This window comes from Rana temporaria, chromosome 5 (assembly GCF_905171775.1).
Source record: "Rana temporaria chromosome 5, aRanTem1.1, whole genome shotgun sequence".
NCBI lineage: Eukaryota > Metazoa > Chordata > Amphibia > Anura > Ranidae > Rana > Rana temporaria.
Window position 1 is genome coordinate 428,140,781 of NC_053493.1, and position 22,681 is coordinate 428,163,461.

Here is a 22,681-nt window from a genome sequence, read left to right on the forward strand (position 1 = left end):
GGTTCCTCAACCGATTCTTCACCTTCTGCCCCTCCTTATAGACTTCACTACTGATGCTCCACCTTCTGCCCCTCCTTATAGACTCCTCTTCTGATGCTCCACCTTCTGCCCTTCCTTATAGACTTCACTACTGATGCTCCTCCTTAGAGGTTCTTCAATTGATGCTCGGCCTTATGCCTCTGCATATAGACTTCACTACTTATGCTCCACCCTCTGTCGCTCCTTAGAGGTTCCTCAACCGATTCTTCACCTTCTGCCCCTCCTCATAGACTTCACTACTGATGCTCCACCCTCTGCCCCTCCTTAGAGGTTCTTCAACTGATGCTCGGCCTTATGCCTCTGCATATAGACTTCACTACTTATGCTCCACCCTCTGCCCCTCCTTATAGACTCCTCTTCTGATGCTCCACCCTCTGCTCCTCCTTATAGACTCCTCTTCTGATGCTCCACCCTCTGCCCCTCCTTAGATGTTCCTCAACTGATGCTCCACCTTCTGCTCTTTCTTAGAGGTTTCTCGACTGATGCTTCACCTGCTGCCTCTCCTTAAAGACTTCACTACTGATGCTCCTCCTTAGAGGTTCTTCAATTGATGCTCGGCCTTATGCCTCTGCATATAGACTTCACTACTGATGCTCCACCCTCTGCCCCTCCTTATAGACTCCTCTCCTGATGCTCCACCCTCTGCCCCTCCTTATAGACTCCTCTTCTGATGCTCCACCCTCTGCCCCTCCTTATAGACTCCTCTTCTGATGCTACACCCTCTGCCCCTCCTTACAGACTCCTCTTCTGATGCTCCACCCTCTGCCCCTCCTTATTGACTCCTCTTCTGATGCTCCACCCTCTGCCCCTTCTTATAGACTCCTCTTCTGATGCTCCACCCTCTGCCCCTCCTTATAGACTCCTCTTCTGATGCTCCACCCTCTGCCCCTCCTTATAGACTCCTCTTCTGATGCTCCACCCTCTGCCCCTCCTTATAGACTCCTCTTCTGATGCTTCACCTTCTGCCCCTCCTTATAGACTTCACTTCTGATGCTCCACCCTCTGCCCCTCCTTATAGACTCCTCTTCTGATGCTCCACCTTCTGCCCTTCCATAGACTTCACTACTGATGCTCCACCCTCTGACTTCTCTCCAATTTTTTGGGGTTCTGCTGTTGCCCCCGGATTGTGAGATTTTATCTTTGGCCACATTTTCTTCCTTCAGCTGACCCTATGACTTGTGAACACCTCATTCTTCTCTTGATCTAAGTATGGTGGGTACAACGCATCACCGCGGCCTCCCATATTTAGATCAGGTAAGCCGACCATGACGTGCACAAGGCATGCGTTCTGCCGAGCGCCACTTGGGCCCCTGGACCTTCCTGACCTACAAATGTGGATGAGCGGCAGATATCCAAAGACTGAAATAAGCTTCTCATTTCCTGCTCTATGTGAGATTGAATGAGTTCCCTGATCGAAAGTTTCGTAGAGCAGCTCCCAGACACATCACACTCCCCCCACTTTTTTGGTCTTTTTTATTTTGTTTTCTCTGAATTAAGTGTTCAGTAAAAATGGTGACATTGTTGTGTCCATAGACGTGTCATGTTCTGTACAGTTCAGGTTCGTCTTTCCTGTCCTTCGTATGATAAAGTAATGTGATTATCAGCGAAATCGGTATTGGTGGGAGGACCGTCCATCCCCGGAGGAGACACAAATGTTATAGATTGAGTATTCTAGAATGATCTTGTCAAGGTCATGACAGTCGATACGGGTCAGGCAAATTAGGCCGGTCGCGGGGCCCCTGTGAGTGCGAGGCCTAAGGCGACTGCCTAATTAGAGAGCCACCTCTGGTCGATAGTCCCAATCATCTGTGGTAGTCCTTCCTATAGTCCATTCATCACGGGCTTCCATATACCAAAAAGTTGACAAAGTTGTCCTGGAATTGTTCTCTGTCTACCATGAAATGGGTTTGCCCAGCTCCACCCACTTTTCAGTTTTTAGCTCCACCCACTTTCCTGTTTTTCTGCTCATCATTATTACGGTCTTGATCCCTCCATCTGTTGTGTCCTGATGGTGAAGCGATTAACGTGAACAGGGATGGGCACCACAATTTTCGGGTTGCGGACTGGTTCTCCTGCGCGGCTATTGACATTCCCAGCTTTGATGCGTTTCCATTTGGCTCTGCGATTCTGGAACCAGATTTTGACTTGTACCTCGCTGAGCTTCAAGGTGTGGGCGATCTGAGACCTCTCAGTCAGGGAGAGGTACTTCTTACAATGGAACTCCTTCTCCAGCTCCAGGAGCTGCTCGCTGGTGAAGGCGGTTCTGCGCCGGCGACTTTTCCCCGCTGTCCCGGCTCTGTCTTTGCCGAGGTCCTGCACACTGTTCTTCCCTTTACCTCGGGGTCTTGTTGGGCCGTTTCCATGATCCTGAAGATTTTCATCTCCACAGCTGTCTCCAGAAGTCTCGTCTTCTTCGTGGTCGCTACAGGCAGACTCCGACAACTGTCCCGCCGTCTTCTCCTCATCAGAGCTGCACAACTTCCCATCTCCTGGAACGACAGAACATGGCGGGAATTAGAAGGCTCAAAAAGCGCTCTCTGCAAAGTGACTTCACCCACCGCCCACCGTGACCACACTATGAACTGGGTGGAGCACCACGTTTCTCTACTACTCCATGTATCTATAACTTTACCAATTCTTAGATGTGATGACTGCCTTCGTTTTCCTTTTCTCCAGGCTTATTTCCTGCCAGTAACACACTTCCTCTACCTTTATGCATACCTCCCAACTTTGAACTTCTGAATGAGGGACACTTGAGGTAAGGGAAGACCTGGCAGGAGGACCTGTACGTGTGATAGGAGGGAGGACTGGAAGTGTGACCAGGCAGGGGGACCTGGAAGTGTGATCAGGCAGGGGGACCTGTACGTGTGATAGGAGGGAGGACTGGAAGTGTGACCAGGCAGGGGGACCTGGAAGTGTGATAGGAGGCAGGAGGACCTGGAAGTGTGATAGGAGGGAGGACCTGGAAGTGTGATCAGGCAGGGGGACCTGCAAGTGTGATAGGAGGGAGGACTGGAAGTGTGATAGGAGGGAGGACCTGGAAGTGTGACCAGGCAGGGGGACCTGGAAGTGTGATAGGAGGGAGGACCTGGAAGTGTGATAGGAGGGAGGACTGGAAGTGTGATAGGAGGGAGGACCTGGAAGTGTAATAAGGCAGGGGGACCTGGAAGTGTGATAGGAGGGAGGACCTGGAAGTGTGATAGGAGGGAGGACTGGAAGTGTGATAGGAGGGAGGACCTGGAATTGTGATCGGAGGGAGGACTGGAAGTGTGATAGGAGGGAGGACCTGGAAGTGTAATAAGGCAGGGGGACCTGGAAGTGTGATAGGAGGGAGGACCTGGAAGTGTGATAGGAGGGAGGACTGGAAGTGTGATAGGAGGGAGGACCTGGAAGTGTGATAGGAGGGAGGACTGGAAGTTTGATAGGAGGGAGGACCTGGAAGTGTAATAAGGCAGGGGGACCTGGAAGTGTGATAGGAGGGAGGACCTGGAAGTGTGACCAGGCAGGGGGACCTGGAAGTGTGATAGGAGGGAGGACCTGGAAGTGTGATAGGAGGGAGGACTGGAAGTGTGATAGGAGGGAGGACCTGGAAGTGTAATAAGGCAGGGGGACCTGGAAGTGTGATAGGAGGGAGGACCTGGAAGTGTGATAGGAGGGAGGACTGGAAGTGTGATAGGAGGGAGGACCTGGAAGTGTGATAGGAGGGAGGACTGGAAGTTTGATAGGAGGGAGGACCTGGACGTGTGATAGGAGGAGGACCTGGAAGTGTGATCAGGCAGGGGGACCTGGAAGTGTGATAGGAGGAGGACCTGGAAGTGTGATCAGGCAGGGGGACCTGGAAGTGTGATATGAGGGAGGACCTGGAGGTGTGATAGTATGGAGGACTGGAAGTGTGATCAGGCAGGGGGACCTGGAAGTGTGATCAGTCAGGGGGACCTGTAAGTTTGATAGGAGGGAGGACTGGAAGTATAATAAGGCAGGGGGACCTGGAAGTTTGATAAGAGGGGGGACCTGAAAGTGTGATCAGGCAGGGGGACCTGGAAGTGTGATAGGAGGGAGGACTGGAAGTGTGATAGTATGGAGGACCTGGAAGTGTGATCAGGCAGGGAGACCTGGAAGTGTGATCAGGCAGGGAGACCTGGAAGTGTGATCAGGCAGGGGGACCTGGAAGTGTGATCAGGCAGGGGGGACCTGGAAGTGTGATCAGGCAGGGGGGACCTGGAAGTGTAATAAGGCAGGGGGGACTGGAAGTTTGATAAGAGGGGGGACCTGAAAGTGTGATCAGGCAGGGGGACCTGGAAGTGTGATCAGGCAGGGGGGACCTAGAAGTGTGATCAGGCAGGGGGGACCTGGAAGTGTGATAGAAGAGGGGGACCTGGAAGTGTGATAGGAGGGGGGACCTGGAAGTGTGATCAGGCAGGGGGACCTGAAAGTGTGATCAGGCAGGGGGGACCTGAAAGTGTGATCAGGCAGGGGGGACCTGGAAGTGTGATAGAAGAGGGGGACCTGGAAGTGTGATCAGGCAGGGGGGACCTGGAAGTGTGATCAGGCAGGGGGGACCTGGAAGTGTGATCAGGCAGGAGGACCTGGAAGTGTGATCAGGCAGGGGGACCTGGAAGTGTGATCAGGCAGGGGGACCTGGAAGTGTGATTGGGCAAGTGGACCTGGGAAATGTGAAAGGAGGGGGGCGTCTGGGCAATTTGACACCTAACTACCACCTGTTAATTTTCCCAGTAGAGTGGCCCCTGGGACAGGATTGGGGTGACTGGTCAGTGTGACAGCAGAATGACCTCTGTGCACTCGATACTCAGGCGCTGGGCAAGTCCAGTGTTGGGGTTTCGGACTGGAGTCAGGAATCTGACAGTGGCAGAGAATGTACTGTTACCAGACGGCTGCAGCCTGGTGCGGGAGCAGTCCTCCTACATCACCGGGCGGATGCAGCCTGGTGCGGGAGCAGTCCTCCTACATCACCGGGCGGCTGCAGCCTGGTGCGGGAGCAGTCCTCCTACATCACCGGGCGGCTGCAGCCTGGTGCGGGAGCAGTCCTCCTACATCACCGGGCGGGCGCAGCCTGGTGCGGGGAGCAGTCCTCCTACATCACCGGAGGGGTGCAGCCTGGTGCGGGGAGCAGTCCTCCTACATCACCGGAGGGGCGCAGCCTGGTGCGGGAGCAGTCCTCCTACATCACCGAAGGGGTGCAGCCTGGTGCGGGAGCAGTCCTCCTACATCACCGGAGGGGTGCAGCCTGGTGCGGGGAGCAGTCCTCCTACATCACCGGACGGGTGCAGCCTGGTGCGGGAGCAGTTCTCCTACATCACCAGACATGCGCAGCCTGGTGCAGGAGCAGTCCTCCTACATCACCGGAGGGGCACAGCCTGGTGCAGGAGCAGTCCTCCTAGATCACCGGATGGGTGCAGCCTGGTGCGGGAGCAGTCCTCCTAGATCACCAGACGGGCGCAGCCTGGTGCGGGAGCAGTCCTCCTACATCACCGGATGGGTGCAGCCTGGTGCGGGAGCAGTCCTCCTACATCACCGGATGGGTGCAGCCTGTTGCGGGAGCAGTCCTCCTACATCACCGGAGGGGCGCAGCCTGGTGCGGGAGCAGTCCTCCTACATCACCGGAGGGGTGCAGCCTGGTGCGGGGAGCAGTCCTCCTACATCACCGGACGGGTGCAGCCTGGTGCGGGGAGCAGTCCTCCTACATCACCGGAGGGGCACAGCCTGGTGCGGGAGCAGTTCTCCTACATCACCAGACATGCGCAGCCTGGTGCAGGAGCAGTCCTCCTACATCACCGGAGGGGCACAGCCTGGTGCAGGAGCAGTCCTCCTAGATCACCGGATGGGTGCAGCCTGGTGCGGGAGCAGTCCTCCTAGATCACCAGACGGGCGCAGCCTGGTGCGGGAGCAGTCCTCCTACATCACCGGATGGGTGCAGCCTGGTGCGGGAGCAGTCCTCCTACATCACCGGATGGGTGCAGCCTGTTGCGGGAGCAGTCCTCCTACATCACCGGAGGGGCACAGCCTGGTGCGGGAGCAGTCCTCCTACATCACCGGAGGGGTGCAGCCTGGTGCGGGAGCAGTCCTCCTACATCACCGGAGGGGCACAGCCTGGTGCGGGAGCAATCCTTCTACATCACCAAGCGGGTGCAGCCTGGTGCGGGAGCAGTCCTCCTACATCACCGGAGGGGCACAGCCTGGTGCGGGAGCAATCCTTCTACATCACCAAGCGGGTGCAGCCTGGTGCGGGAGCAGTCCTCCTACATCTCCGGAGGGGTGCAGCCTGGTGCGGGAGCAGTCCTTCTACATCACCGGACGGGCGCAGCCTGGTGCGGGAGCAGTCCTCCTACATCACCGGAGGGGCACAGCCTGGTGCGGGAGCAATCCTCCTACAACACCGGACGGCTGCAGCCTGGTGCGGGGAGCAGTCCTCCTACATCACCAGAGGGGCGCAGTCTGGTGCGGGAGCAGTCCTCCTACATCACCAGACGGGCGCAGTCTGGTGCGGGAGCAGTCCTCCTACATCACCGGATGGGTGCAGCCTGGTGCGGGAGCAATCCTCCAACATCACCGGACGGCTGCAGCCTGGTGCGGGGAGCAGTCCTCCTACATCACTGGAGGGGTGCAGTCTGGTGCGGGAGCAGTCCCCCTACATCACCGGATGGGTGCAGCCTGGTGCGGGAGCAATCCTCCAACATCACCGGACGGCTGCAGCCTGGTGCGGGGAGCAGTCCTCCTACATCACCGGAGGGGCGCAGCCTGGTGCGGGAGCAGTCCTCCTACATCACCGGGCGGCTGCAGCCTGGTGCGGGAGCAGTCCTCCTACATCACCGGGCGGCTGCAGCCTGGTGCGGGGAGCAGTCCCCCTACATCACCGGACGGCTGCAGCCTGGTGCGGGAGCAGTCCCCCTACATCACCGGACGGCTGCAGCCTGGTGCGGGGAGCAGTCCTCCTACATCACCGGAGGGGCGCAGCCTGGTGCGGGAGCAGTCCTCCTACATCACCGGGCGGCTGCAGCCTGGTGCGGGAGCAGTCCCCCTACATCACCGGACGGCTGCAGCCTGGTGCGGGGAGCAGTCCTCCTACATCACCGGAGGGGCGCAGCCTGGTGCGGGAGCTTTCCTCCTACATCACCGGAGGGGCGCAGCCTGGTGCGGGAGCAGTCCTCCTACATCACCGGAGGGGCGCAGCCTGGTGCGGGAGCAGTCCTCCTACATCACCGGGCGGCTGCAGCCTGGTGCGGGAGCAGTCCTCCTACATCACCGGACGGGCGCAGCCTGGTGCGGGAGCAGTCCTCCTACATCACCGGACGGGCGCAGCCTGGTGCGGGAGCAGTCCTCCTACATCACCGGAGGGGCGCAGCCTGGTGCGGGAGCAGTCCTCCTACATCACCGGGCGGCTGCAGCCTGGTGCGGGAGCAGTCCTCCTACATCACCGGAGGGGCACAGCCTGGTGCAGGAGCAGTCCCCCTACATCACCAGACCGGAGCCCATACAGAGTTCTACCTTACATGACTGGGACGGGGATCGGGAGCTGCTTGGTGGTGGTTTCCTCATTTGTTGGTGTGACGCTCTGGGATATTGCTCCAGGGGAGTGTTTGGGGACCCGGGTCCTGTCCCAGGGGAGTGTTTGGGGACCCGGGTCCTGCCCCAGGGGAGTGTTTGGTGACCCGGGTCCTGTTCCAGGGGAGTGTTTGGGGACCCGGGTCCTGCCCCATCGGGTCTGGTATGGATTTTAAGGGGAACTCCACGCCAAAATGTAAGAAATAAAATTGGCGTGGCCCCCCAAATCCATACCAGACCCTTATCTGAGCAGGCAAATCCCGAGCGCCCTCCTGAACTATACCAGACCACATGCCCTCACATCCCCTTTAACAAGGGGACCCCCAGATCCCGCAACCCTACCCTATGTTTATCGGTATCGGGTACATAGAACCCCCACCCATTCACCCAAAAAAGTGTCAAAAAGTGAAAACCACAATACACCGTTTTTGGCAATTCTTTGTCCTGTGATGTCCATCCATCTTCAATCACGCCGCCCAACGGACCCCGAAAGATAGAAAAAACAAATAAACTCGATGGGGGGCCTCCCGGCAACTGCTGTCTTTTATATAGGCATGGGCGGGGCCACCCGCTGATGTACCCAAGTGACCCCGCCCCCTTCTGATGTTATGTGACACTTCTGACATCTTTTTGACACATTTTGGTGAATGGATAGAATGTACCCCTACCCATTCACATAGGGGGATGGGGGTCCGGGATCTGGGGGCCCCCTTGTTAAAGCCCCCTGCCCGCAGACACTGACAACCAATGGCCTGGGTTGTCGGGAAGAGGCTCTTGTCCCCATCAACATGGGGAAAAGGTGCTTTTGGGGGGACCTGTTAGAGTCTGCAAAAGACTTTAGACCTGGGGGGGGGAGGGGTTCACCTGCCAGCAGGACAACGACCCTAAAGTACAGCCAGAGCTACAATGGAATGGTTTAGATCAAAGCCTATTCATGTGTTAGAATGGCCCAGTCACAGTCCAGACCTAAATCCCATTGAGAATCTGTGGACAAGACTTGAAAATTGCTGATCACAGACGCTCTCCATCCAATCTGACAGAGACAGAGATATTTTACAGAGAAGAAGAATGGAGGAGAAATGTCCCTCTCTAGATGTGCAAAGCTGGTAGAGACCCCCCCAAAAAGACTTGTAGAGAAAGGGGGTTCTACAAAGTATTGACTCCGGGGGGGCGCCATACAAATGCCCCTCCCCCCACACACTTTTCACATATTTATTTGTATCATTTTCCTTCCACTTCACAATTATGTGACACTTTGTGTCTCTCACATAAAATCCCAATAATTTAAGTTTAAGTAGTGCAGGGTTCAGGGGTGTACTATGTGCAGAATGCAGGGTTCAGGGGTGTGATTTGTACAGAGTTCAGTGGTGTGCTATGTGCAGAGTGCAGGGGTCAGGGGTGTGCTAGGTACAGAATGCAGCGTTCAGGGGTGTGCTATGAGCAGAGTGCAGGGGTGTGCTATGTACAGAGTGCAGGGTTCAGGGGTGTGCTAGGTACAGAATGCAGGGTTCAGGGGTGTGCTATGTGCAGAGTGCAGGGGTGTGCTATGTACAGAGTGCAGGGTTCAGGGTGTGCTAGGTACAGAATGCAGGGTTCAGGGGTGTGCTATGTGCAGAGTGCAGGGGTGTGCTATGTACAGAGTGCAGGGTTCAGGGGTGTGATATGTGCAGGGTTCAGGGGCGTGATATGTACAAAGTGCAGAGTTCAGGGGTGTGCTATGTGCAGAGTCCAGGGTTCAGGAATTTGTTACAGAGTGCAGTTCCAGCGGTGTGCTATGTACAGAGTTGCCCTTCCATGTGCACATTGCTGCTAAGGTTGGGCTGGTTGCATTTGTTTGTACTTTTAATTTCCATTACACACCTGTCACTCACCTGTCCTATAATACTGATCACTAATGCACACCTGTCACTCACCTGTCCTATAATAATGATCACTATCACACACCTGTCACTTACCTGTCCTATAATACTGATCACTATTACACACCTGTCACTCACCTGTCCTATAATACTGATCACTATCACACACCTGTCACTCACCTGTCCTATAATACTGATCACTATTACACACCTGTCACTCACCTGTCCTATAATACTGATCACTATCACACACCTGTCACTCACCTGTCCTATAATACTGATCACTATTACACACCTGTCACTCACCTGTCCTATAATACTGATCACTATTACACACCTGTCACTCACCTGTCCTATAATACTGATCACTATCACACACCTGTCACTCACCTGTCCTATAATACTGATCACTATTACACACCTGTCACTCACCTGTCCTATAATACTGATCACTATCACACACCTGTCACTCACCTGTCCTATACCTCTGATCACTATCAAACACCTGTCACTCACCTGTCCTATAATACTGATCACTATTACACACCTGTCACTCACCTGTCCTATAATACTGATCACTATCACACACCTGTCACTCACCTGTCCTATAATACTGATCACTATCACACACCTGTCACTTACCTGTCCTATACCTCTGATCACTATCAAACACCTGTCACTCACCTGTCCTATAATACTGATCACTATTACACACCTGTCACTCACCTGTCCTATAATACTGATCACTATCACACACCTGTCACTCACCTGTCCTATAATACTGATCACTATCACACACCTGTCACTTACCTGTCCTATACCTCTGATCACTATCAAACACCTGTCACTCACCTGTCCTATAATACTGATCACTATCACACACCTGTCACTTACCTGTCCTATAATACTGATCACTATCACACACCTGTCACTTACCTGTCCTATAATACTGATCACTATTTCACACCTGTCACTCACCTGTCCTATAATACTGATCACTATTACACACCTGTCACTCACCTGTCCTATACCTCTGATCACTATCAAACACCTGTCACTCACCTGTCCTATAATACTGATCACTATTACACACCTGTCACTCACCTGTCCTATACCTCTGATCACTATCAAACACCTGTCACTCACCTGTCCTATAATACTGATCACTATTACACACCTGTCACTCACCTGTCCTATAATACTGATCACTATCACACACCTGTCACTCACCTGTCCTATAATACTGATCACTATTACACACCTGTCACTCACCTGTCCTATAATACTGATCACTATCACACACCTGTCACTCACCTGTCCTATAATACTGATCACTATTACACACCTGTCACTCACCTGTCCTATAATACTGATCACTATCACACACCTGTCACTCACCTGTCCTATACCTCTGATCACTATCAAACACCTGTCACTCACCTGTCCTATAATACTGATCACTATTACACACCTGTCACTCACCTGTCCTATAATACTGATCACTATCACACACCTGTCACTCACCTGTCCTATAATACTGATCACTATCACACACCTGTCACTTACCTGTCCTATACCTCTGATCACTATCACACACCTGTCACTCACCTGTCCTATACCTCTGATCACTATCAAACACCTGTCACTCACCTGTCCTATAATACTGATCACTATTACACACCTGTCACTCACCTGTCCTATAATACTGATCACTATCACACCTGTCACTCACCTGTCCTATAATACTGATCACTATCACACACCTGTCCTATAATACTGATCACTATTACACACCTGTCACTCACCTGTCCTATACCTCTGATCACTATCAAACACCTGTCACTCACATGTCCTATAATACTGATCACTCTTACACACCTGTCACTCACCTGTCCTATAATACTGATCACTATCACACACCTGTCACTTACCTGTCCTATACCTTTGATCACTATTACACACCTGTCACTCACCTGTCCTATAATACTGATCACTATTTCACACCTGTCACTCACCTGTCCTATAATACTGATCACTATCACACACCTGTCACTTACCTGTCCTATACCTTTGATCACTATTACACACCTGTCACTCACCTGTCCTATAATACTGATCACTATTACACACCTGTCACTCACCTGTCCTATAATACTGATCACTATTTCACACCTGTCACTCACCTGTCCTATAATTCTGATCACTATCACACACCTGTCACTCACCTGTCCTATAATACTGATCACTATCACACACCTGTCACTTACCTGTCCTATAATACTGATCACTATTACACACCTGTCACTTACCTGTCCTATAATACTGATCACTATTACACACCTGTCACTCACCTGTCCTATAATACTGATCACTATTACACACCTGTCACTCACCTGTCCTATAATACTGATCACTATCACACACCTGTCACTTACCTGTCCTATAATACTGATCACTATTACACACCTGTCACTCACCTGTCCTATAATACTGATCATTATTACACACCTGTCAGTCACCTGTCCTATAATACTGATCACTATCACCCACCTGTCACTCACCTGTCCTATAATACTGATCACTATCACCCACCTGTCACTCACCTGTCCTATAATACTGATCACCATTACACACCTGTCACTCACCTGTCCTATAATACTGATCACTATCACACACCTGTCACTTACCTGTCCTATAATACTGATCACTATCACACACCTGTCACTTACCTGTCCTAGAATACTGATCACTATCACACACCTGTCACTTACCTGTCCTAGAATACTGATCACTATCACATACCTGTCACTTACCTGTCCTAGAATACTGATCACTATCACACACCTGTCACTTACCTGTCCTATAATACTGATCACTATTACACACCTGTCACTTACCTGTCCTATAATACTGATCACTATCACACACCTGTCACTCACCTGTCCTATAATACTGATCACTATCACACACCTGTCACTCACCTGTCTTATAATACTGATCACTATTATACACCTGTCACTTACCTGTCCTATAATACTGATCACTATTACACACCTGTCAGTCACCTGTCCTATAATACTGATCACTATTACATAACTGTCACTCACCTGTCCTATACCCCTGATCACTATCACACACCTGTCACTCACCTGTCCTATAATACTGATCACTATTACACACCTGTCACTCACCTGTCCTATAATACTGATCACTATTACACACCTGTCCTATAATACTGATCACTATTACACACCTGTCACTCACCTGTCCTATACCTCTGATCACTATTACACACCTGTCACTTACCTGTCCTGAAATAGTGATCACTATTACACAACTATGACTCTCACCTGTCTTATAATACTGATCACTATCACACACCTGTCACTCACCTGTCCTATAATACTGATCACTATCACACACCTGTCACTTACCTGTCCTATAATACTGATCACTATTACACACCTGTCACTCACCTGTCCTATAATACTGGTCACTATCACACACCTGTCACTTACCTGTCCTATAATACTGATCACTATTACACACCTGTCACTCACCTGTCCTATAATACTGATCACTATTACACACCTGTCACTCACATGTCCTATAATACTGATCACTCTTACACACCTGTCACTCACCTGTCCTATACCTTTGATCACTATTACACACCTGTCACTCACCTGTCCTATAATACTGATCACTATCACACACCTGTCACTCACCTGTCCTATAATACTGATCACTATTTCACACCTGTCACTCACCTGTCCTATAATACTGATCACTATTACACACCTGTCACTCACCTGTCCTATAATACTGATCACTATTTCACACCTGTCACTCACCTGTCCTATAATACTGATCACTATCACACACCTGTCACTCACCTGTCCTATAATACTGATCACTATCACACACCTGTCACTTACCTGTCCTATAATACTGATCACTATTACACACCTGTCACTCACCTGTCCTATAATACTGATCATTATTACACACCTGTCAGTCACCTGTCCTATAATACTGATCACTATTACACACCTGTCACTCACCTGTCCTATAATACTGATCACTATCACACACCTGTCACTCACCTGTCCTATAATACTGATCACCATTACACACCTGTCACTCACCTGTCCTATAATACTGATCACTATCACACACCTGTCACTCACCTGTCCTATAATACTAATCACTATCACACACCTGTCACTTACCTGTCCTAGAATACTGATCACTATCACACACCTGTCACTTACCTGTCCTAGAATACTGATCACTATCACATACCTGTCACTTACCTGTCCTAGAATACTGATCACTATCACACACCTGTCACTTACCTGTCCTATAATACTGATCACTATCACACACCTGTCACTTACCTGTCCTATAATACTGATCACTATCACACACCTGTCACTCACCTGTCCTATAATACTGATCACTATCACACACCTGTCACTTACCTGTCCTATAATACTGATCACTATCACACACCTGTCACTTACCTGTCCTATAATACTGATCACTATTACACACCTGTCACTTACCTGTCCTATAATACTGATCACTATCACACACCTGTCACTCACCTGTCCTATAATACTGATCACTATCACACACCTGTCACTTACCTGTCCTATAATACTGATCACTATTACACACCTGTCACTCACCTGTCCTATAATACTGATCATTATTACACACCTGTCACTCACCTGTCTTATAATACTGATCACTATTACACACCTGTCACTCACCTGTCCTATAATACTGATCATTATTACACACCTGTCACACACCTGTCTTATAATACTGATCACTATTACACACCTGTCACTCACCTGTCCTATAAAACTGATCACTATTACACACCTGTCACTTACCTGTCTTAGAATACTGATCACTATTACACACCTGTCACTCACCTGTCTTATAATACTGATCACTATTATACACCTGTCACTTACCTGTCCTATAATACTGATCACTATTACACACCTGTCAGTCACCTGTCCTATAATACTGATCACTATTACACAACTGTCACTCACCTGTCCTATACCCCTGATCACTATCACACACCTGTCACTCACCTGTCCTATAATACTGATCACTATTACACACCTGTCACTCACCTGTCCTATAATACTGATCACTATTACACACCTGTCCTATAATACTGATCACTATTACACACCTGTCACTCACCTGTCCTATAATACTGATCACTATTACACACCTGTCCTATAATACTGATCACTATTACACACCTGTCACTCACCTGTCCTTTAATACTGATCACTATTACACACCTGTCACTTACCTGTCCTATAATACTGATCACTATTACACACCTGTCACTTACCTGTCCTATAATACTGATCACTATCACACACCTGTCAGTCACCTGTCCTATAATACTGATCACTATTACACACCTGTCACTCACCTGTCCTATAATACTGATCACTATTACACACCTGTCACTCACCTGTCCTATAATACTGATCACTATCACACACCTGTCACTTACCTGTCCTATAATACTGATCACTATCACACACCTGTCACTCACCTGTCCTATAATACTGATCACTATTACACACCTGTCCTATAATACTGATCACTATTACACACCTGTCACTCACCTGTCCTTTAATACTGATCACTATTACACACCTGTCAGTCACCTGTCCTATAATACTGATTACTATTACACACCTGTCACTCACCTGTCCTATAATACTGATCACTATTACACACCTGTCAGTCACCTGTCCTATAATACTGATCACTATTACACACCTGTCACTTACCTGTCCTATAATACTGATCACTATCACACACCTGTCACTCACCTGTCCTATAATACTGATCACTATCACACACCTGTCACTTACCTGTCCTATAATACTGATTACTATTACACACCTGTCACTCACCTGTCCTATAATACTGATCACTATTACACACCTGTCACTCACCTGTCCTATAATACTGATCACTATTACACACCTGTCACTTACCTGTCCTATAATACTGATCACTATTACACACCTGTCACTCACCTGTCCTATAATACTGATCACTATCACACACCTGTCACTTACCTGTCCTATAATACTGATCACTATTACACACCTGTCACTCACCTGTCCTATAATACTGATCACTATTACACACCTGTCACTCACCTGTGAAGTCTGGCGCTCACCTACCTGGAATGATTTCTTCTTGTTACCTCCTCATTCAGACATGGAGTGACCCATTCCTGCTCTCCTCTGCCCACTTACCTGGCAGGTTGGTGTAGGTGTCGGAAGTTTTCTCTTGGGTCCTCTGTAGCCCTTCCTCAGAGTCTGGGGACCCATCCAGAGGATCCTGAGAGTAGAGAGCATCAGGCGAGTCTCTGAAGCTGGGAAGAGCGGTGCTGATGGTCACCATGGATGGAAGACCTTGTCCCAAGCTGGCACAGAAGCTGTTATTCAAGCGTCCAGTGAAAGGGGTGACGGGTCCCAGCGGGGGGAGGGGAGACGGAGGCATCACAAGGGGTCTGTAGGGCATGTACATGGGGTACCCGGTGTAAAGAACATGTCCTGGCCGAGCAGGTGGGCTTCCAATCAGGGAGTCAATGGAGAAAGTACTGGCCACCCCACTGGGTCGCTGCATCGTTGTCCTTGTCCCTCCGCCGGGTGCGATTCAGGAGATGTGAGACTCTGGAAGGAGAGGAGCCGAGTGTCACATCAGGAGGAGGAGGAGGGGGGGCAGCCGAGGAGGGGGGGCAGCCGAGGAGGGGGGGGGGCTCCCATCATCTATCTTCACTCCTTACGCATCACTTCTTCAGTCACCCTGCAAAGATCTCTGGCTGCCCAGACAATGCCAGGCTGGAGAGAGAGACACCCAATGCCAAGACCAAACTTCTTCCCAAAGAACTTTCCTCCAGCCGGGTCCAAATCACCAAACAAGAGACAGAAAACGAGAGGAAAATGGAAAGAGAGAGCCAGACAGAGAGACAGAGAGGAGGAAGGAGAGAGAGAGGGGAAAAAGAGAGAGAAGAGACAGACTTTCCAAGAACAAGAGCCAGAAAACGAGAGACAGAGAGGAAGAAGGAGAGAGAGAGGCAGACGAAAATGGAAAGAGAGAGCCAGAAAAAGAGACAGAGAGGAAGAAGGAGAGAGAGAGGGGAAAAAGAGAGAGAAGAGACGGACTTTCCAAGAACAAGAGCCAGAAAAAGCAGAGACAGAGAAGAAGAAGAAAGTGAGAGAGAGGCAGAAAAAGAGAGAGAAAAGACGGACTTTCCAAGAACAAGAGCCAGAAAAAGCAGAGACAGAGAAGAAGAAGAAAGTGAGAGAGAGGCAGAAAAAGAGAGAGAAGACAGAGACTTTCCAAGAGCAAGAAAAAGAGAGTGAGAGAGGAAGAAGGAGAGAGAGAAGGAAGAAGAATGAGGGAGGGGGAGCAGAATGAAAGGAAGAAAGATTTTCCAAAAACAAGAGGCAGAAATAGAGAGAGATGGAAAGGAAAAAGGAGAGAGAATGAAAGAGACACTCAAAATACTTTCTGAGAACAAGAGACAGAAAACGAGAGACAGAGGAAGAAGGAGAGAGGCAGAAAAAGAGAGAGAAGACAGAGACTTTCGAGGAGCAAGAAAAGGAGAGAGAGAGGAAGAAAGACAGAAGAAGGAGAAGAAGAATGAGGGAGGGGGAGCAGAACAAAAGAAAGAGAGACACAAAGAAGAACTCCGAGAACAAGGGTCAAAAATAGAGAGAGAGCGAGAGAGGAAGAAGGAGAGAGAGGCAGAAAAACGAGAGAGCGGGAGAGGAAGAAGGAGAGAGGGGGAGCAGAATGAAAGGAAGAAAGATTTTCTGAGAACAAGAGGCAGAAAAAGAGACAGAGAGGAAGAAGGGGAGAGAACAGAGAGAGACTTTCCAAGAGCAAGAAAAAGAGAGAGAGAGGAAGGAGAGAGAAAAGAGAGAGAAGACAGAGAGACTTTCCCAGAACAAGGGCCAGAAAACGAGAGAGAGAGAGAGGATGAAGGCGAGCGAGATGCAGAAAAAGAGAGAGAAGAGACAGAGACTTTCTAAGAGCAATAAAAAGAGAGCGAGAGGAAGAAAGAGAAAAGAAAGAGGCAGAAAAAGAGAAACCGAGAGGAAGAAGGAGAGAGGAGGAAGAAGAAGAGAGAAGACAGAGAAACTTTCCAAAAGCAAGAGAAAAGGAGCGTGAGAGAGGAAGAAGAATGAGGGAGGGGGAGCAGAATGAAAGGAAGAAAGATTTTCCAATAACAAGAGGCAGAAATAGTGAGAGATGGAAAGGAAAAAAAAAGAGAGAGAATAAAAGAGACACTCAAAATACTTTCCGAGAACAAGAGACAAAAAAAGAGAGAGGAAGAGAGACAGAAGAAAGACTTTGAGTCAAGAGTCAGAAATAGAGAGAGAGAGAAGACCGAGATTTTCCAAGAGCAAGAGCCAGAAAAAGAGAGTGAAAGAGAAAACCGAGAGGAAGAAAAAGAGAGAGGAAGAAGGAGAGAGGGGAAGAAGGAGAGAGAGGAAGAAGGAGAGAGAGGAAGAAGGAGAGAGAGGAAGAAGGAGAGAGAGGAAGAAGGAGAGAGAGGAAGAAGGAGAGAGAGGAAGAAGGAGAGAGAGGAAGAAGGAGAGAGGGGAAGAAGGAGAGAGGGGAAGAAGGAGAGAGGGGAAGAAGGAGAGAGGGGAAGAAGGAGAGAGGGGAAGAAGGAGAGAGGGGAAGAAGGAGAGAGGGGAAGAAGGAGAGAGGGGAAGAAGGAGAGAGAGGAAGAAGGAGAGAGAGGAAGAAGGAGAGAGAGGAAGAAGGAGAGAGAGGAAGAAGGAGAGAGAGGAAGAAGGAGAGAGAGGAAGAAGGAGAGATAGGAAGAAGGAGAGAGGGGAAGAAGGAGAGAGGGGAAGAAGGAGAGAGGGGAAGAAGGAGAGAGGGGAAGAAGGAGAGAGGGGAAGAAGGAGAGAGGGGAAGAAGGAGAGAGGGGAAGAAGGAGAGAGGGGAAGAAGGAGAGAGAGGAAGAAGGAGAGAGAGGAAGAAGGAGAGAGAGGAAGAAGGAGAGAGAGGAAGAAGGAGAGAGAGGAAGAAGGAGAGAGAGGAAGAAGGAGAGAGAGGAAGAAGGAGAGAGGGGAAGAAGGAGAGAGGGGAAGAAGGAGAGAGGGGAAGAAGGAGAGAGAGGAAGAAGGAGAGAGTGAAAGAGAAAACCGAGAGGAAGAAGGAGAGAGAGGAAGAAGGAGAGAGAGGAAGAAGGAGAGAGAGGAAGAAGGAGAGAGAAAATGAAGAATGAGGGAGGGGAGCAGAATGAAAGGAAGAAAAACTTTCCGAGAACAAGAGGCAGAAATAGAGAGAATAAGAACAAAAGATGATCAGGACAGCCGCACTCCAATCCAACGTAACTTTAATGTAAAAAAAATGGAAACAGGCACTACAAGTCACAGCAAAGGAACCTAGGACAGCTGATCAGCTAGGAGTAAACACTGAAGTTAGTGTGAAACGCGTCAGCTGTCCTAGGTTCCTTTGCTGTGACTTGTAGTGCCTGTTTCCATTTTTTTTACATTAAAGTTACGTTGGATTGGAGTGAAGCTGTCCTGATCATCTTTTGTTCTTATTTGCCATGTGCATTGCCGGCACCCTCAGTTCCTGAGAAGAAGATTTGCACCCAACAAGACCTGCCTGGAGCGCCAATCTCTGTCTCTTTAAAGAAATAGAGAGAGATGAAAAGGAGAGAGAACGAAAGAGAGACACAAAATACTTTCCGAGAACAAGAGACAGAAAACGAGAGAGGAGAGAGAGATAGAAGAAGAAGATGTAGAATGAGGGAGAGGAAGCAGAACGAAAGAAAGACTTTCCGAGAGCAAGAGGCAGAAAAAGGAGAGAGAAGATGAAGAATGGGGGAGGGGCAGAATGAAAGAGTGAGCGACACAAAGAGAGACTTTCCAAGAACAAGAGCCAAAATAGAGAGAGAAAAAGAAGGAGAGAGATAGAGGAGAGGGGGGGATGGGAGAGGGGGATATTAAATATGACTTTCTGAGAAGGGAAATGGTGAGAGAAGAAGAAAAGTTTGATGGACCAGAAGGGGTCGGTGCCATAGACCAGACGTAGTGCCAGAGACCAGGCTGTCCCATTAACCCCGCGATAGACCAGGAGTAGTGCCAGAGACCATATTTTGGATCAGGACAGGCCCAGTAACAAGGCCATAGGCCAGGACAGTCCAAGGAACAGAAGGGTTCGGTGGCATAGACCCGGAACAGAAGGGTTCGGTGCCATAGACCCGGAACAGAAGGGTTCGGTGCCATAGACCCGGAACAGAAGGGTTCGGTGCCATAGACCCGGAACAGAAGGGTTCGGTGCCATAGACCCGGAACAGAAGGGTTCGGTGCCATAGACCCGGAACAGAAGGGTTCGGTGCCATAGACCCGGAACAGAAGGGTTCGGTGCCATAGACCCGGAACAGAAGGGGTCGGTGCCATAGACCCGGAACAGAAGGGTTCAGTGCCATAGACCCGGAACAGAAGGGTTCGGTGCCATAGACCCGGAACAGAAGGGTACGGTGCCATAGACCCGGAACAGAAGGATTTGGTGCCATAGCCTTAGGGAACAGAAGGGTTCGGTGCCATAGACCCGGAACAGAAGGGTTCGGTGCCATAGACCCGGAACAGAAGGGTTCGGTGCCATAGACCAGGAACAGAAGAGTTCGGTGCCATAGACCCGGAACAGAAGGGTTCGGTGCCATAGACCCGGAACAGAAGGGTTCGGTGCCATAGACCAGGAACAGAAGGGTTCGGTGCCATAGACCCGGAACAGAAGGGTTCGGTGCCATAGACCCAGAACAGAAGGGTTCGGTGCCATAGACCCGGAACAGAAGGGTACGGTGCCATAGACCCGGAACAGAAGGGTTTGGTGCCATAGCCTTAGGGAACAGAAGGGTTCGGTGCCATAGACCCGGAACAGAAGGGTTCGGTGCCATAGACCCGGAACAGAAGGGTTCGGTGCCATAGACCCGGAACAGAAGGGTTCGGTGCCATAGACCCGGAACAGAAGGGTTCGGTGCCATAGACCCAGAACAGAAGGGTTCGGTGCCATAGACCCGGAACAGAAGGGTTCGGTGCCATAGACCAGGAACAGAAGGGTTCGGTGCCATAGACCCGGAACAGAAGGGTTCGGTGCCATAGACCCAGAACAGAAGGGTTCGGTGCCATAGACCCGGAACAGAAGGGTACGGTGCCATAGACCCGGAACAGAAGGGTTTGGTGCCATAGCCTTAGGGAACAGAAGGGTTCGGTGCCATAGACCCGGAACAGAAGGGTTCGGTGCCATAGACCCGGAACAGAAGGGTTCGGTGCCATAGACCCGGAACAGAAGGGTTCGGTGCCATAGACCCGGAACAGAAGGGTTCGGTGCCATAGACCCGGAACAGAAGGGTTCGGTGCCATAGACCCAGAACAGAAGGGTTCGGTGCCATAGACCCGGAACAGAAGGGTTCGGTGCCATAGACCCGGAGCAGAAGGGTTCGGTGCCATAGACCCGGGACAGAAGGGTTCGGTGCCATAGACCCGGAACAGAAGGGTTCGGTGCCATAGACCCGGAACAGAAGGGTACGGTGCCATAGACCCGGAACAGAAGGGTTTGGTGCCATAGCCTTAGGGAACAGAAGGGTTCGGTGCCATAGACCCGGAACAGAAGGGTTCGGTGCCATAGACCCGGAACAGAAGGGTTCGGTGCCATAGACCCGGAACAGAAGGGTTCGGTGCCATAGACCCGGAACAGAAGGGTTTGGTGCCATAGACCCGGGACAGAAGGGTTCGGTGCCATAGACCCGGAACAGAAGGGTTCGGTGCCATAGACCCGGAACAGAAGGGTTCAGTGCCATAGACCCGGAACAGAAGGGTTCGGTGCCATAGACCCAGAACAGAAGGGTACGGTGCCATAGACCCAGAACAGAAGGGTTCGGTGCCATAGACCCGGAACAGAAGGGTACGGTGCCATAGACCAGGAACAGAAGGGTTCGGTGCCATAGACCCGGAACAGAAGGGTTCGGTGCCATAGACCCGGAACAGAAGGGTTCGGTGCCATAGACCCAGAACAGAAGGGTTCGGTGCCATAGACCCGGAACAGAAGGGTTCGGTGCCATAGACCCGGAACAGAAGGGTACGGTGCCATAGACCCGGAACAGAAGGGTTTGGTGCCATAGCCTTAGGGAACAGAAGGGTTTGGTGCCATAGACCCGGAACAGAAGGGTTCGGTGCCATAGACCCGGAACAGAAGGGTTCGGTGCCATAGACCCGGAACAGAAGGGTTCGGTGCCATAGACCCGGAACAGAAGGGTTCGGTGCCATAGACCCGGAACAGAAGGGTTTGGTGCCATAGACCCGGGACAGAAGGGTTCGGTGCCATAGACCCGGAACAGAAGGGTTCGGTGCCATAGACCCGGAACAGAAGGGTTCAGTGCCATAGACCCGGAACAGAAGGGTTCGGTGCCATAGACCCAGAACAGAAGGGTACGGTGCCATAGACCCAGAACAGAAGGGTTCGGTGCCATAGACCCGGAACAGAAGGGTACGGTGCCATAGACCCGGAACAGAAGGGTTTGGTGCCATAGCCTTAGGGAACAGAAGGGTTCGGTGCCATAGACCCAGAACAGAAGGGTTCGGTGCCATAGACCCGGAACAGAAGGGTACGGTGCCATAGACCCGGAACAGAAGGGTTTGGTGCCATAGCCTTAGGGAACAGAAGGGTTCGGTGCCATAGACCCGGAACAGAAGGGTTCGGTGCCATAGACCCGGAACAGAAGGGTTCGGTGCCATAGACCCGGAACAGAAGGGTTCGGTGCCATAGACCCAGAACAGAAGGGTTCGGTGCCATAGACCCGGAACAGAAGGGTTCGGTGCCATAGACCCGGAACAGAAGGTTCGGTGCCATAGACCCGGAACAGAAGGGTTCGGTGCCATAGACCCGGAGCAGAAGGGTACGGTGCCATAGACCCGGAGCAGAAGGGTTCGGTGCCATAGCCTTAGGGAACAGAAGGGTTCGGTGCCATAGACCCGGAACAGAAGGGTTCGGTGCCATAGACCCGGAACAGAAGGGTTCGGTGCCATAGACCCGGAACAGAAGGGTTCGGTGCCATAGACCCGGAACAGAAGGGTTCGGTGCCATAGACCCGGAACAGAAGGGTTCATGCCATAGTCCAGGAACAGAAGACC

The 22,681-nt window shown here is 50.9% G+C and overlaps 1 protein-coding gene across 1 annotated transcript; it reads right to left on the reverse strand.

The window, feature by feature from the left end:
• Positions 1 to 1,659: 1,659 nt before the first annotated feature.
• GBX1 (gastrulation brain homeobox 1) lies at positions 1,660 to 16,537 on the reverse strand. Its single transcript, XM_040355440.1, has 2 exons — positions 15,773 to 16,537; positions 1,660 to 2,528 (listed from the first exon to the last, which is right to left on the reverse strand). Exons 1-2 carry the CDS (start codon positions 16,143 to 16,145, stop codon positions 2,014 to 2,016), a joined length of 888 nt encoding a protein of 295 aa, XP_040211374.1. The 5' UTR covers positions 16,146 to 16,537; the 3' UTR covers positions 1,660 to 2,013.
• Between the last annotated feature and the right edge of the window lie 6,144 nt (positions 16,538 to 22,681).

Bases quoted from the DNA above. Each gene is read 5' to 3' on its own strand.
- GBX1 (XM_040355440.1), bottom strand. From the start codon at position 16,145: ATGCAGCGACCCAGTGGGGTGGCCAGTACTTTCTCCATTGACTCCCTG. The intron at 2,529-15,772 runs GTAAGTGGGCAG...CTGTCGTTCCAG, and splicing joins CACCTACACCAACCTGCCAG to GAGATGGGAAGTTGTGCAGC.